Genomic DNA, 15053 nt, shown 5'->3' with positions numbered 1-15053 from the left:
CACACACACACACACACACACACACACACACACACACACACACACACACACACACCTGTACTGGTGGATGTCCTCGAAGGACTTGGTGTTGTTGATGGCGAAGACGCAGAGGAACCCCTCGCCCGTCCTCATGTACTGGTCTCTCATGGCGCTGTACTCCTCCTGGCCGGCCGTGTCCAGGATGTCCAGCAGACACGTCTCCCCGTCGATCACCACCTGCTTCCTGTACGAGTCCTGCAGGGGGGAGGGGCTTCATGCGCTCAGAACGCTCCACGCAGACTACAGCTCCGCCTCCGGGCCCCGCCCCCTCTCTAGACATTAAGTCTTCAGATCTCAACAACACGTGATGGGTATGAGCAATATGGCGGTGAAAAGTGGACGACCATGCTCGTCTCTCTCACAGGGGCTGTGTTCCAAATCGCATACTTCTACTTCTTACTACCAGTACGTACTACAGCTGCCCCTAGAAAGTATGTACTTTGCATGCGGTACGCATCCAATCGCATTGCGGCTTGCATACTGTAAAATAAGACCAGATGTACAGTAGTAGGACATCCTGGTATTTTTGCCATACTGTATTGGGCCATACTCCATCCCTTTTTGGCATACTATATAGTATGGAAGTATGCAATTCGAAACGCGGGCATAGTTCCACATACCTCGACGGCACACACACAACCCACACTGTATATACAAAACATGGCATCTATCTACTACACTCTGAACACACACTGTACATGCATTCACCACACACCATTCTGTATGTATTACATCAAATTGCATTTGTGCCTCCCTTTTTAACAGTATGTCGTATTGTGTATATTGCACTGGATTTTGTTTACACCGTATATTCCATTTGTACTGTTTTTGGTACTGCATTTGCAGTCATGTCTGCACTGTCCTGCACCCTGTCCTCTGTCGTGTGCAGCAGCGTGTGCCTTAACCCTGCTCACATTCCTAGAATGTGAACCATCAACACGGCCAATAAAACGGATCCTGAATCCTGAACCTCTCTTTTGCTCGGGGGCCGACGGGTCGACCTGGCCTCGCTCCATTATACGCCTGATAAGGACAGATGCTCTGGTGTGTTTGGGACTGTGTGCTGCTGGTCTCTATCGCTGGTCTCTACCGCTGGTATCTACAATCCCGGCGCTGGGGAGCGTCAGAGCCGGGGCCCCCCGAGAAGCAGCTAGCGCCTAGCGGCTAGCGGGGCCGATGTTTAGCCTGCAGACGGACAGACAGACAGACACACGAACGCAGAGGCCTGCTGTCCCTTTGTGTGGCCCAGCACAGGAGCCAGGAATGCACCGCACAACAAGAACATTGTCTGGCCAGGGGCGGGCGTGGTGAGGGCGAGAGACACAGAGACAGAGAGAGGGAGAGAGAGAGAGGGAGAGAGAGAGACAGAGAGAGGAATACACACTCTACTTCTTGCCCTCCTGTTCCGTCTCTCTCTCTCTCTCTCTCTCTCTCTCTCTGTCTCTGTGTGAACTGAGGAATGGGGATGGACATCATTGTGAAAATAGGAATTTAAACAATAGGAGTTTAATTGATGACAGGTCTGGTTTTTGGGCAGGACCATCTGAAACGAACCACAGCACTCAGGGAGGGGAGGGGGGGGGGGGCAGCGTCTCAGCTCACCCCAGGGGAGGGGCAGCGTCTCAGCTCACCCCAGGGGAGGGGCAGCGTACGCCAGTAATCACATTCTTGCGGAGAATGCTGGAAACTCTGGAATATTATTATTATTATGTTATTATTACTCCTCCTCCTCCTCTGCAGTTCTCCGCAGCGAAATGTGAAGAACTCGCATTGTTCTTCAATAACAAAATAACTTCCAATTAGAGCCGGTGTTAGCCCTGATATAAACAACATGGACGACCTCAGAAAACCCTGTAAAAAAAAGATGGATCCGCAGGGAGATCCACCTGTATCACGTTACCAGAGCGTTGTAAGATTGTCACCGAGTGTAATTCCTCCACCTTATGTATTGACCCTGTACCTACAGCATTTTTTGTTATTATTACTATGTTATTATTTTTATTGTTTATATATTTATTATCAGCTGCAGATGGACTGACACTGACACACACACACACGCACGCACGCACTCGCGCACGCAGGTAGCGTGCCGAGGTGGACGGTACCTCGATGGTGGGGTCGTACTCGTCCACGAAGTGGTTCTGGATGAGCTGGATGGTGAGGGCGCTCTTCCCCACGCCTCCGGCCCCGACCACCACCAGCTTGTACTCCGTCATCCTCACTGCGGCTGCTCACCTCGCACTGCTGGGACAGAGAACGCCGGGTTAAGGTATCTCCTCGCAGCATTTTGACGTTGGCTTACCTGAACCTAGAGTCGGTCGGTCGTACGGGAGAACCCCCGAGAGGTTCCTCGTAGAGAAATCGTACGGAACCCTTATACTGGGGGTCGTACGGAGCCCGTCGAGATTCCTCGTAGGGGAATGTGAAAAATGAGCTGATGGTGGTACTCAATGTTCCAAACGGCTGTAGCTCAGGGCTTGTGAGAGGCAGCATGAGAGAGAGAGAGAGAAATCCCTAATGGTCATCTCCATTCTGGTGACCAGTAGATTTACCTGAAGTTGCAACATTCTATAGTCCTATAGGCCTACAGTTAAACATTCTCTAGTCCTATAGGCCTACAGCTCAACATTCTCTAGTCCTATAGGCCTACAGTTAAACATTCTCTAGTCCTATAGGCCTACAGCTCAACATTCTCTAGTCCTATAGGCCTACAGCTCAACATTCTCTAGTCCTATAGGCCTACAGCTCAACATTCTCTAGTCCTATAGGCCTACAGCTCAACATTCTCTAGTCCTATAGGCCTACAGTTCAACATTCTCTAGTCCTATAGGCATACAGCTCAACATTCTCTAGTCCTATAGGCATACAGCTCAACATTCTCTAGTCCTATAGGCATACAGCTCAACATTCTCTAGTCCTATAGGCCTACAGTTCAACATTCTCTAGTCCTATAGGCATACAGCTCAACATTCTCTAGTCCTATAGGCCTACAGCTCAACATTCTCTAGTCCTATAGGCCTACAGTTCAACATTCTCTTGTCCTATAGGCATACAGCTCAACATTCTCTAGTCCTATAGGCATACAGCTCAACATTCTCTAGTCCTATAGGCCTACAGCTCAACATTCTCTAGTCCTATAGGCCTACAGCTCAACATCTAGCCATAGCAGGTCAGAACAGTGCTTGGTGATCAGTAGTCCTGTAGCAGAAGTCATTTCTCCTGTAGGTTGACCGTTTTAGTGGGCCCCTTCCAGTTGGAGGGGTGGTCAGAGACGAGAGAGAGGGAGAGAGAGAGAGAAAGTCAAAGAGATTTTTTATGACATCCAGGTGCGCGTACCGTTCTCCCACAAGAGTGGTTGGGCCCGGTTAACGGGGCCGGTCATTAGAGCGGGCTACCAGGCCCGTAAATCAGCTGTCTCTTATTAAAGAAAGATTGGCGGGAGCGAGCATCTGGAGGGAGAGAGCGCAGGACTGCCATTCATGCTGCGCGGCCTTTCATCTGTCCAGCTGCGGCCCTGTTCCTGCGCTTTAAACATGGTCCCTTTCATCCCCCGGTCCCCTGGCTGACGCGTGGGGACCGGGGGGACGGCCGACTGACGCAGGTCTGTCGAGTGGACGGGTCGACGGCGGTCTGTGTTCGTCCACTCTTTACTGCGACAGATGGCAGGACAGAGAGAGGGAGCAGGAGAGAGACGGAGAGAGAGAGAGAGAGAGAGAGATTCCCACCTCGACTTCTTACAGCAGGCTACAGACCCCAGGCTACAGACCACACAGGCTGGTACAGAGCACATGTTACAGACCAGACCACAGGCTACAGTCCAGACTACAGACCACATGTTACAGACCAGACTACAGACAACAGGCTAGAGACCACATGTTACGGACCAGACTACACACCTCAGGTTACAGACCAGACTACACACCTCAGGTTACAGACCAGACTACAACCACAGGCTACAGACCACGTGTTACAAACCACATGTTACAGACCACAGGCTACAGACCACAGGCTACAGACCACAGGCTACAGACCACATGTTATAGATCACAGGCTACAGACCACAGGCTACAGACCACAGGCTACAGTCGACAGGCCAGACTACAGACCACAGGTTACAGACGACAGGCCAGACTACAGACCAGAGGTTACAGACGACAGGCCACAGATTACAGACGACAGGTTACAGACATGCCACTGGCTCTCTGGCCATGGAGGGTGTTGACTGTCAGGTCAGCTGCAGCCAGAGAGAGAGAGAGAGAAATGGAGAAACAACACACACCCCAATGAGGCCTCAACTGACCACAGGCCAACACATTCACATTCTCTCTCTCTCTATCTCTCTCTCTCTCTAGCCAGTGAAATTCCAGTGACTGTGAATCAACCAGCAGCACAGAACATTACTATTGTATGGACACTGGTGGTTGAGATGGGACACACACACGCACACACACACAGTATTAAGTAACTACAGTTACCCATAATACCCTGGTGACCATTCCCCCTGTCAGAGCACGATGAGCCAAAGTGAGTCAGAGGTTTTGAGAAGCTCAGTCAGATACTGTACTGCTATTGGACCATTACCTAACAGAGTGGTCACGTTCCTGGTCACTCAACCACAGGGCTAAGCTATTAGCTTACGTACATTAGCCTGCTGCCTCCTGACTGAGATGACACACAAGTCGACGTTGCGCAACATCCTCCCCCCGGAGCCCGACGCGCCGTTCCCCGGCGAGAGCGCTTCGCAGATGCTCCCTGGCAACCGCGAGACCCTCCCTGGTTACGGCTCGGAGGGTGACGTAACGGGGCTCGCTGAGTGACCGGTGATCTCATCCCTGCTGCTGCCGACACGCACGGCGCGCTCTCCAGAAAACCCAGAAAAACACCAGAGAGAGAGAGAGAGAGAGAGAGAGAGACAGAGAGAGACAGGCAGAGAGAGAGAGAGACAGAGAGTCCGCCATGCTGACCCGCTCGCCGGTCAGCGCCGCCTCAGACTCTAGTCAGCAGTGCGTCACCCACCGGACCGCAAAAAACGTTTAGCCGTTGTATTTTGTTTATTGTATTTTGTTTATTGTATTTTGCACCGTCATGTCCTGAACCCTGTCCTATGTTGGCGCATGCCCCTACCCTGGTCAGATACCTAGCATGTGTAGGCTACTCCAAATACATGGCCAATCTTGAAGTTGAAATTGCAGCTTCAGTGACTTGCGTATGACATTAAATATGTGATCCTGCATATGAAGATGGATATGATATTAAAGGGGTAGTTTGGTATTTAGCATCTCTTATAAGGTTATTTACCTTATGAGGTCATATACAACGGTCCATATCTCATTTGTTTACTCTTTAGATATTAGTGCTCATTGCTCATGTCACACACAATGGATCTCTATGGGCGTATATTACATAGCTCTGCCCATAGAGATCCATTATACGGTTATCTGATGGTTCTCTAGCACTAATATCTCTGACACTGAGCACTTATTTCTAGTTAAGTAGACTCACGAGTCAGTCTCTAAACATTGCGCTCAACTAAAGACATTTGTCCGGGTTTCATTGCTAAAAATGGGTGGAAACAATTTGAGAGATTGAAAAAAAACCTGCATTGCAGAACCAATCCAACATCTTAAGGGCGGTCCTTCCTAATGGGGCAGTGACATGTTTTGTTTTGATTCTCCTCTCCAGTTTGATTGGAGGACATCATTTCCGGTGAGGCGGGTCTTCAGACTTTCGGAGGCGGAGATCTCGAAACAAGATTTTGAGACTATCTCAAAAGTGCAAAGTCTGTCAACATGTTTATATGGACCGTTGTATATGTAAGAGATAATGAACGAGGGGCGGGTCTTTGTACTGTTTAAATGGCCGACGTGGAGGTAGTGAATTTACCTCAGCGAAGGTCATTTAAACAGCACAAAGACCCGCCCCTCGTTCATTATCCCACTTATACAACGGCCTTTCAACAGAAAACATAATTCTGAGAACAAAATACATCTATTGCTCATATTAGCTTTGAAAAGTTGGTTAGAGTTATACAATTTCCATAGCAACCAGTAACTTTTATAGTCCCTCTCCACCCAAATCTAACGTTATGACGTTATCACTCCCACATTGATTTAGAACGCATTGATTTCTACAGCAACCACTATTTCATGTTTGGGATGCTACGGCTCTTGTTTGGGTCAGTTGAACTGCGCATAGATTTAGAACATGTTTGATGCCGGGCGTATATACCAGGTGTTGTGGAGAAATAATGTATGCCTCTCGAATGCGTCTTGGCCAATCACAATCGAGTATTCACACAAGCCGTTGTATAAGATTGTAAATAACATGACAGAGCATGATGCTCAATATGAAACTACTCCTTTAAGACATATGAAACCTGAATATCAGAGGTTTACACCCCCCCCCCCCTCGTACAGCCAGACCTCATACAGTAAAAGCCCTGTTGACATTTCATCTCCTTCTCCAGCCTCCTGTAGAGCGGACAGACCGCTGGCTCCTCCTCTAGACCGCTGAACACTGTCACGGACACACTGTCGCCATGTTCTCCAGCCAGGCCTGCTTTCTCAACCCACCAGCCTTCCTGTTCACTAACACACTTACCCCCCCACACTCCTATATCTACCCCCCCTCTACTCCTCTACCCACCCCTACTCCTATATCTACCCACCCCTCTACTCCTATATCTACCCACCCCTCTACTCCTATATCTACCCCCCCTCTACTCCTCTACCCACCCCTCTACACCTATATCTACCCACCCCTCTACTCATATATCTACCCACCCCTCTACTCCTATATCTACCCCCCCTCTACTCCTCTACCCACCCCTACCCCTATATCTACCCCCCCCTCTACCCCTCTACCCACCCCTCTACTCCTATATCTACCCCCCCTCTACTCCTCTACCCACCCCTCTACACCTATATCTACCCACCCCTCTACTCCTATATCTACCCCCCCCTCTACCCCTCTACCCACCCCTCTACTCCTATATCTACCCACCCCTCTACTCCTATATCTACCCCCCCTCTACTCCTATATCTACCCCCCCTCTACTCCTCTACCCACCCCTCTACTCCTATATCTACCCCCCCTCTACTCCTCTACCCACCCCTCTACACCTATATCTACCCACCCCTCTACTCCTATATCTACCCACCCCTCTACTCCTCTACCCACCCCTCTACACCTATATCTACCCACCCCTCTACACCTATATCTACCCACCCCTCTACTCCTTTATCTACCCACCCCTCTACACCTATATCTACCCACCCCTCTACTCCTATATCTACCCACCCCTCTACTCCTCTACCCACCCCCCTTCTACTCCTCTACCCCCCCTCTACTCCTCTACCCACCCCTCTACACCTATATCTACCCACCCCTCTACTCCTATATCTACCCACCCCTCTACTCGTATATCTACCCACCCCTATACTCCTATATCTACCCCCCCCTCTACCCCTCTACCCACCCCTCTACTCCTATATCTACCCCCCCTCTACTCCTCTACCCACCCCTCTACACCTATATCTACCCACCCCTCTACTCCTATATCTACCCACCCCTCTACTTCTATATCTACCCCCCCCTCTACCCCTCTACCCACCCCTCTACTCCTATATCTACCCCCCCTCTACTCCTCTACCCACCCCTACTCCTATATCTACCCACCCCTCTACTCCTATATCTACCCCCCCTCTACCCACCCCTCTACTCCTATATCTACCCCCCCTCTACTCCTCTACCCACCCCTCTACTCCTATATCTACCCACCCCTCTACTCCTATATCTACCCACCCCTCTACACCTATATCTACCCCCCCTCTACTCCTATATCTACCCCCCCTCTACTCCTATATCTACCCACCCCTCGACTCCTATATCTACCCACCCCTCTACTCCTATATCTACCCACCCCTCGACTCCTATATCTACCCCCCCCTCTACTCCTCTACCCACCCCTCTACTCCTATATCTACCCCCCCTCTACTCCTCTACCCACCCTTACTCCTATATCTACCCACCCCTCTACACACTTACCCCCCCTCTACACACTTACCCCCCCACACTCCTATATCTACCCACCCCTCTACCTCTCTAAGGGGTGACGTCCGCCAGACATCTGTCTATCCATCTGTCTATCGGTGGATGAATAAAGTATCTATCTATCTATCTATCAGTGGATCAATAAAGTATCTATCTATCTATCGAGATATCTTGCTCAGCAGGGTCGTTGGCACATCCTTCATACTAGGGGAGTGAGTTCCACTACTTGACGACCACTCTGCTTTAGCCTCCTCGTTACACTCAACGATACACGAACCCGCGAGGAGAAAAAAACACCATTTACACGGCTAATGCAGCGGCAGAGATTCAACGGCCACAGACACACTCCAAGTGACTCCTATATTTGTCCCTGGGTGTGGTGTTGTATTAATAGAACCCTGCGCAAGTGTGTGTGTGCGCGTGTCATGCAAGACTAGTTGATGAGCTGACCGGTAGTGCTGGGTCACCTATGTTAATGATTGATAGAACAGCAGGCTTCTTGCTAGCTTACTGACAACACGACATTGGGTTGAAAACGCTCTTCCAAGTCCAAGTCCTCCGCGGTCAGCGTCCGGCGGTTCCGGCCCACCCTGCCTGGGGGGGGGGGTTCTGATTGAAAAGGGGAGCTTTCCAGATGGGTTCGACCAGTGTCAACACACTCAAGAGCTTGTGAAAACAGTCCCGCGGCTATAATTCTACGGCGCAACAGGAAGGGAATTACCCCGAACGCTCAATCGCGTGAGCAAACATTTATGCTAGCTTCCTTCTTCCTCGCGGTAAATAACCCGGCCTGGTACGGTACGTGCGTGACACGGCCCTCCGTCCAGAGAGCGCACCCCCCGTTCGCTGCCGAGGCCTCGGGTAAATACACACACCGACTTAACACAAACACACACACAATAATCAGTCTGGGTAATCTTCTCTGCAGGCACACTCTACGCCTCGACGGCTACTATATTAGTTATTAGTTATATACGAGTATATATAGTTACTATAACTACTACTACTATACTACTACTACTACTGCTACTGCTACTACCACCACCGCTACTACTACTACTACCACCACCACTACAATACTACAATAACTACTTACTATAACTACTACTACTACTATAACTACTACTACTACCACCACCACCACCACCACTACTACTACCACTACTACTACTACTACCACCACTACTACCACTACTACTACCACTACCACTACTACTACTACTACTACTACCACCACTACCACTACCACTACTACTACCACCACCACTACTACTACAGTACTACTATAACTACTACTACACTACTACTACTATAACTACTACTACTACACCTATAACTACTACTACTACTACTACTACTACTACTACTACCCCCCCCCCCCCCCCCCCACCAAGCCTCTCTCCGACAGCCTGAATGACCCTGGGGCGATCTGCCTCCCCTTCTCCCCCCCATCGATCAGCCCTGCTCTGAGCACCCCTCCGTCTGACTGGCCCCGGCGTCTGAGGAGGGACAGGAGGGGAGGAGAGAGGGAGAGGAGGAGAGAGGTAGAGGAGAGAGGGAGGGGAGGAGAGAGGGAGGGGAGGAGAGAGGGAGGGGAGGAGAGAGGGAGGAGAGAGAGGGAGAGGAAGAGAGAGGGAGGGGAAGAGAGAGGGAGGGGAGGAGAGAGGGAGAGGAGGAGAGAGGGAGGGGAGGAGAGAGGGAGAGGAGGAGAGAGGGAGGGGAGAGAGGGAGAGGAGGAGAGAGGGAGAGGAGGAGAGAGAGAGAGAAGGAGAGAGGGAGAGGAGGAGAGAGGGAGAGGAGGAGAGAGGGAGGGGAGGAGAGAGGGAGGAGCAGAGACGGGAGGGAGGAGCCTCTCATACCAGGCTGACTGGTAACATCACCGGGGTCAATCTGCAGCTGACGGCATGTTAGGGACATATGACACATAGACATGTGTGTCATTTTGCCATAGGGTAGGCTACACTTTTGGAAGTGATGAATATGCCTATGTGGCTGTGCTTAGATGCCAGTCAGTCTGTCTGATAACAGTTCTCAGATTTGCATCCAAATTGATAAATGCCGAACTTGGTGCGGTAATAACCGTACACCCAGTTTTCTGTCCTACGATCGCTTAGTAAATGAAGGCCATTGTGTTCTCAGAAAAGGAGGCCAGATTCACTCTTGGCTATAGATACAGATTTTGTTTCCACTTGTTCTGGTCGTACGTCACTGGAGAAGAGAAATGAACGTTTGATGAGTCAGAAGTGCTCTTTGTCTCTGCTGTGTTAACAATAGTGATGTCAGTTAGAGTTAGTTTGATCAGAACCACGGAATATTATATCATCCATCTTTGCTCACTCACTACACCTTAGCCTTTGTACCCACAGGTGTGCATAAATGACGTTATCAACTTCTTTTTAAAATACAAAAGCATGTAAGCATGTAAGCAAAAGCATGTAAAAGGATATCATGTAAGCAAAAGCATGTAAACAAAAGCATGTCAAATGATATCGGTGATTACAGCGGGTGTCGGCCATGAGAAGCAGGTAAATATCGGTTATCGATATCGGTTGGAAAAACGCCGTGCGTCCCTAATTATAGGCGTATCAACGGAGTCGTAGCATCCGTATTGTGACTCCGCCCCCCCGCCGCCTGTTGGGTGGTGGTATCCCCGCCCGCCCCCGAGCTAGGCCGTGTCCGCGGCTGATGAATAATCCAAGCCTGCATATGGAGACGAGCGAGGCACGGCAGGCCCTGCTGTCTGGGCTCGTCGTCGGGGGAATCTGGGATCTGGTGTTTGTGTAAAAGACGCCGCCTGCTGGGGATCAGGCTCCGCCCCCCGCGGTCTCTGTCGGCGTCTGCCCCCGTAGCTTTCCCTCTCTCACGATCCAACCACAGCCCGATGCGCCGCACCCCCCCCCCCTCAAACACACACACCTCCATGGGCCTCCCTACGGCAGTGCCACACACCTGCCCAACCCTCTCCTCTCTGACTAGTACCGTAATCAGTGCCAGAGCATGTTGATTAATTAGCCCCCAAAGTAGCCGTACAAACTTTGACTGGGAGTCAGGGAGACTGGGAGTCAGGACGACTGGGAGACTGGGAGACTGGGAGTCAGGGAGTCAGGGAGACTGGGAGTCAGGGAGTCAGGGAGACTGGGAGTCAGGGAGACTGGGAGTCAGGGAGTCAGGGAGACTGGGAGTCAGGGAGACTGGGAGTCAGGACGACTGGGAGACTGGGAGTCAGGGAGACTGGGAGTCAGGGAGTCAGGGAGACTGGGAGTCAGGGAGACTGGGAGTCAGGGCACGCTCACGGCGCTGTCTGGAATCTCTGGACCCGCTCAGCTGAAATCTGTGCATGGCTGAGTCCTCCTGCTCAGGGAGCCATGGCCCGTCTGTGAGTCCTGCAGGGCGGTTATATTTAGCCCAGCCCACCACCTCCAGCCTGAGAAATTAACAGGTCGTTTTGAAACCCTAGAGCCCCTGCCTGGACCCAGAGGATAACCTTACATGACAGCTTACTGAGGAGAGCAGGGAGCCAGTGGGGGGGGGCTGCTCTTTCTTCCCGTACGCCAAGGGCATGCAGGACCGGGGGGGGGGGGGGGGGCTGGAACCAACCCCAAATACCTCCAACTCACTGGGTTCCAACCCAAGAATTAGAATGTCTGTTGTTTTACCTTCCTGAAAATGACAACTGCTACCAGAGAACAAAGATGGTCTGTGTAGCTGGGTTCTGGGGATGTGGGGGGGTGCATGTCTGGTCTGGCTGGGTTCTGGGGGGTATATGTGGTCTGTGTAGCTGGGTTCTGGGGGGGGTCCATGTCTGGTTTGGTTAGCTGTGTTCTGGTAGCCTGGCGTCGCCGGCCTGATCACATGAGCTCGTTCTCTTTCACTCCGTAGACCAGTCTGGTCATCCACCCGTTCCAACAGAGTCCCACTGACCCGATATCGGTCGGGCCAATCACAGCCATTTTTCTAACATCTGCAACCCATTGATAATGCTCCTTGGAAATAGAAAATAAAACAGGATTTCCAAACCCTTCACAGTTTAGCCAATTGGGTCTGGCTAGTGTTGGGGGGGGGGGGGGGGGGTCTGTGTAGCTGTGGGAGTGTATGTGTTCAGTGTGTGTGTGTGTGGGAGGGGGGGCTGTATGACCAACTCAGGAGGACCCATCTTTCCCCGTCCTCACTAGAGCTCACAGCTCGGTGCAGATCAGCTGTCTTTAGGACCGGGAGGGCTCCGCGGACCCGACCGCCACCCGGGACACAATAAGACGAGGACGGAAAACACAAGACTGGGTCTCCCTCTCTACATGCACCCCCCCTCTCTCCATTAAAGCGCTTAATTGGTTAAAGGATCCATATTGGCAGAGCCACAAGCCCACTGCAGGGATAATAGATTTTTAATGGAGCGATGATGGTAATGGGAGCCTCTCTGGGGAGGGATCACGATGGAGGACTGAGACCCCCCCCCTCCATGCACCAATGACTTCATCCCTAAAATGGCATCTTCACTGACGACACAGGCAGCCCGAGAGTCAATACCCTACTATCCGCCATTGAAAACAACAACTGTCAAAGCACTCTTACAGAATCGCACACACAAAAAAAACTCATCCGTTCACAAGGTCATAGGTAATGGCTACCCCCCCCCCCCCCCTCCCCCCGCCCTCATCTGGCGACGGGAGACAAGCAAATATAAAGAGCCGGACCGCGTCAGGGCGCGGACACAGAACGAGTGTTCGGAACATTTACTGAGAATCTGAAACGGCTGCCGGTACTCAGAATCCACATCCCGTTGGGGAGGGGAGGCCGAGAAACCAGGAAGAATGCTAATGTGTTGGTGTGTTCCCCTCCCGAGCTGGCCTGCTGCTCTGTGTTGAGTCTGGGGTGAGATGGACGTGAGGGGAACTTCAAAACAGTGCTCAGCCTCCACCCCGACCGGGTTGAGGGCAGGCTCTGACCTTTGCCACGCTGGGTCAACCTTTCAGGTTGTTGGCTGTTGGCCTACAGTCGGTCATGACAGACTACGCTCCGGTCAACCAGCTGAGATCATCGGACCTGAGCGACTAGCCGGCAAGTGGGTAAACTGTAAAATGAGCATGGATGGTCTAGCACCAGAGTAGTGTAGCGTATATGGAGTATCCATGGACCCACAGTATACCCACTTCTTTAACCACTAGCCTACTAATGTCAAAACTGTAACATTTCTGCAATTTGGCCATTAGAGTATATATACTCACTTCTTTAATCAACACTACACACCTGTCTAGAATTTAGCATGTTTGTTTGTTTGTTTGTTTGTTTGTATGTATGTATGTATGTATGTATGTATGTATGTATGTATGCATGCATGTATGTATGTATGTATGTATGTAAAGCGCATTGTGTTGCCTCTGGGTATGAAATGCGCTATATAAATAAAGCTTTGATTGATTGATTGATGTATGTATGTATGTGTGTGTGTGTGTGTATGTATGTATGGGCTATGTAGCCCTATGTATGTGAGTGAGGGAGAGGGGGCAAGGCAAGTCAACACAAAAATAATTTGCTGTGACTACTGATCAACAAGCATGTTATTTGCCCAATGGGAGCCTACACCGATGTCGCCTATATGTAGACAACCTAGGCCTACTATAAAGATAGATCTACGAACTGTCTTTAGCCAATGATGGCCTTTCCAGACTTTCGGTATCATAATAACTTACTAGCCTAACTAAAATCGGGAATATAGTTGTCGCCAGTCATAGTTATTGGTCCATTTGTTGTAAAATTGTAATAGGGCCTTTATGGAAATTACCGCCGGTAGGTGATCATTTCTAAAATCCTCATGACTGATCCCACAATAGACTGCGCGAACGCGAACGCACGTCGAGTCAGCCTTTTCTAAGTGGCCGGATTGATCTGTGATGATGATAGTGGTCAGTAAAAGCCAAGTCTCGCAGGCGCGTCGGAGTAGAATCGTGTTCCAAATCAAACGCCTTGTAATGGAATGCAACTTCCGCAGTGCTACGGGGCGTCACCCTGGTCTGTGTAGCCTGTCTCTCCAGCCACCATACCCGCCGCTGGGGCTGGGGAGGACCCCCTCACAGCTCCTTACCAACTGCTTACAATGTAGTAGCCGATCGGAGGGTTGACCTAGGCTACTCTACATTTAACACAGATACATATTGCGATGAAAAGGTTTTATTTTCAGGCTTCCCTGAAGCTAATTGTTAGGAGTTTCGGGGTTTGAGCCAACAGTGGGCTCTTTCTCTACAATGTAGCATATTCTGTCAAGTAGCCTAATCAGGCAAGGATTTAAGAGAATCCACGGCCAGTAGACACGAATGATCCCTGGCGCTCTCACATCATGCGCGACCAATGAACTATTTGGATTTTACCACCCAGAACCGACGAATAGCCTACCTGTAATATCGAACACACAAAAATGCTGTTGAAGAACGAGATAGCGTATAAAGGTCGGGTGAACGACATCTACGGCCCGGTTGAAACACCCCTTGCGTAGAAAGATTTTCCGAACACATTTTTATAACACAAGAATGTCCACGGTATACTTACAACAAGCAGACCCCTAATTTGCAGGAGCGACGTGTGGCTACTGGAGACAATGTTACAATTCTGTGAGCTCGGTGCACTTTCAACAGAAATCGAGTCTGGGTTCCTTGAGGTCGCTCGCAGTTTAGGTGCTCAAAAACGTTAAGCTGTTACTCCAGAAAACGGTTGGATTTCGGTGGGGGAAAAAGCTCTCGGCGTGTATTCGGTGTTGTGAGCAGAGTCGGTTCGCGGCGGACAATGTGCTTTGAAAAGGGGGAGAAGAGACTGTTGTTGGAGCCCACGCCCAGTCAGCACAGCCAGAGGAGCAGAGCTAGCTAGTTAACTGTGAACCGCCCCGGCGGGAGGAGCACTTCACGCATGTTCTGACCACGGACTTGGTGGTCCTGTGGCATTTTCACCAAGATGAGTCAGTGCAGTGGTTGGAT

General features: G+C 50.6%; 1 protein-coding gene across 1 annotated transcript in view; it reads right to left on the bottom strand.

Annotated features, from left to right (window-relative positions):
• Positions 1–14914, bottom strand: part of LOC311319541 (GTPase HRas) — a 22504-nt gene extending 7590 nt beyond the window's left edge. Inside the window, exons 1-3 of the mRNA XM_084451100.1 lie at positions 14632–14914; positions 2145–2283; positions 56–234 (exon numbers count right to left, since the gene is read on the bottom strand). Of these exons, the coding sequence (XP_084307226.1) occupies positions 56–234; positions 2145–2255 (290 nt within the window). The 5' untranslated portion in view covers positions 2256–2283; positions 14632–14914. The remainder of the gene's footprint in view (positions 1–55; positions 235–2144; positions 2284–14631) is intronic.
• Positions 14915–15053: the final 139 nt, after the last annotated feature.

Source organism: Borostomias antarcticus, assembly GCF_949987555.1.
Source record: "Borostomias antarcticus genome assembly, chromosome: 16".
Classification (NCBI taxonomy): Eukaryota; Metazoa; Chordata; class Actinopteri; order Stomiiformes; family Stomiidae; genus Borostomias; species Borostomias antarcticus.
Note: the sequence above shows the minus strand (reverse complement) of the source record. Positions and strands in the feature narration are given on the sequence as shown.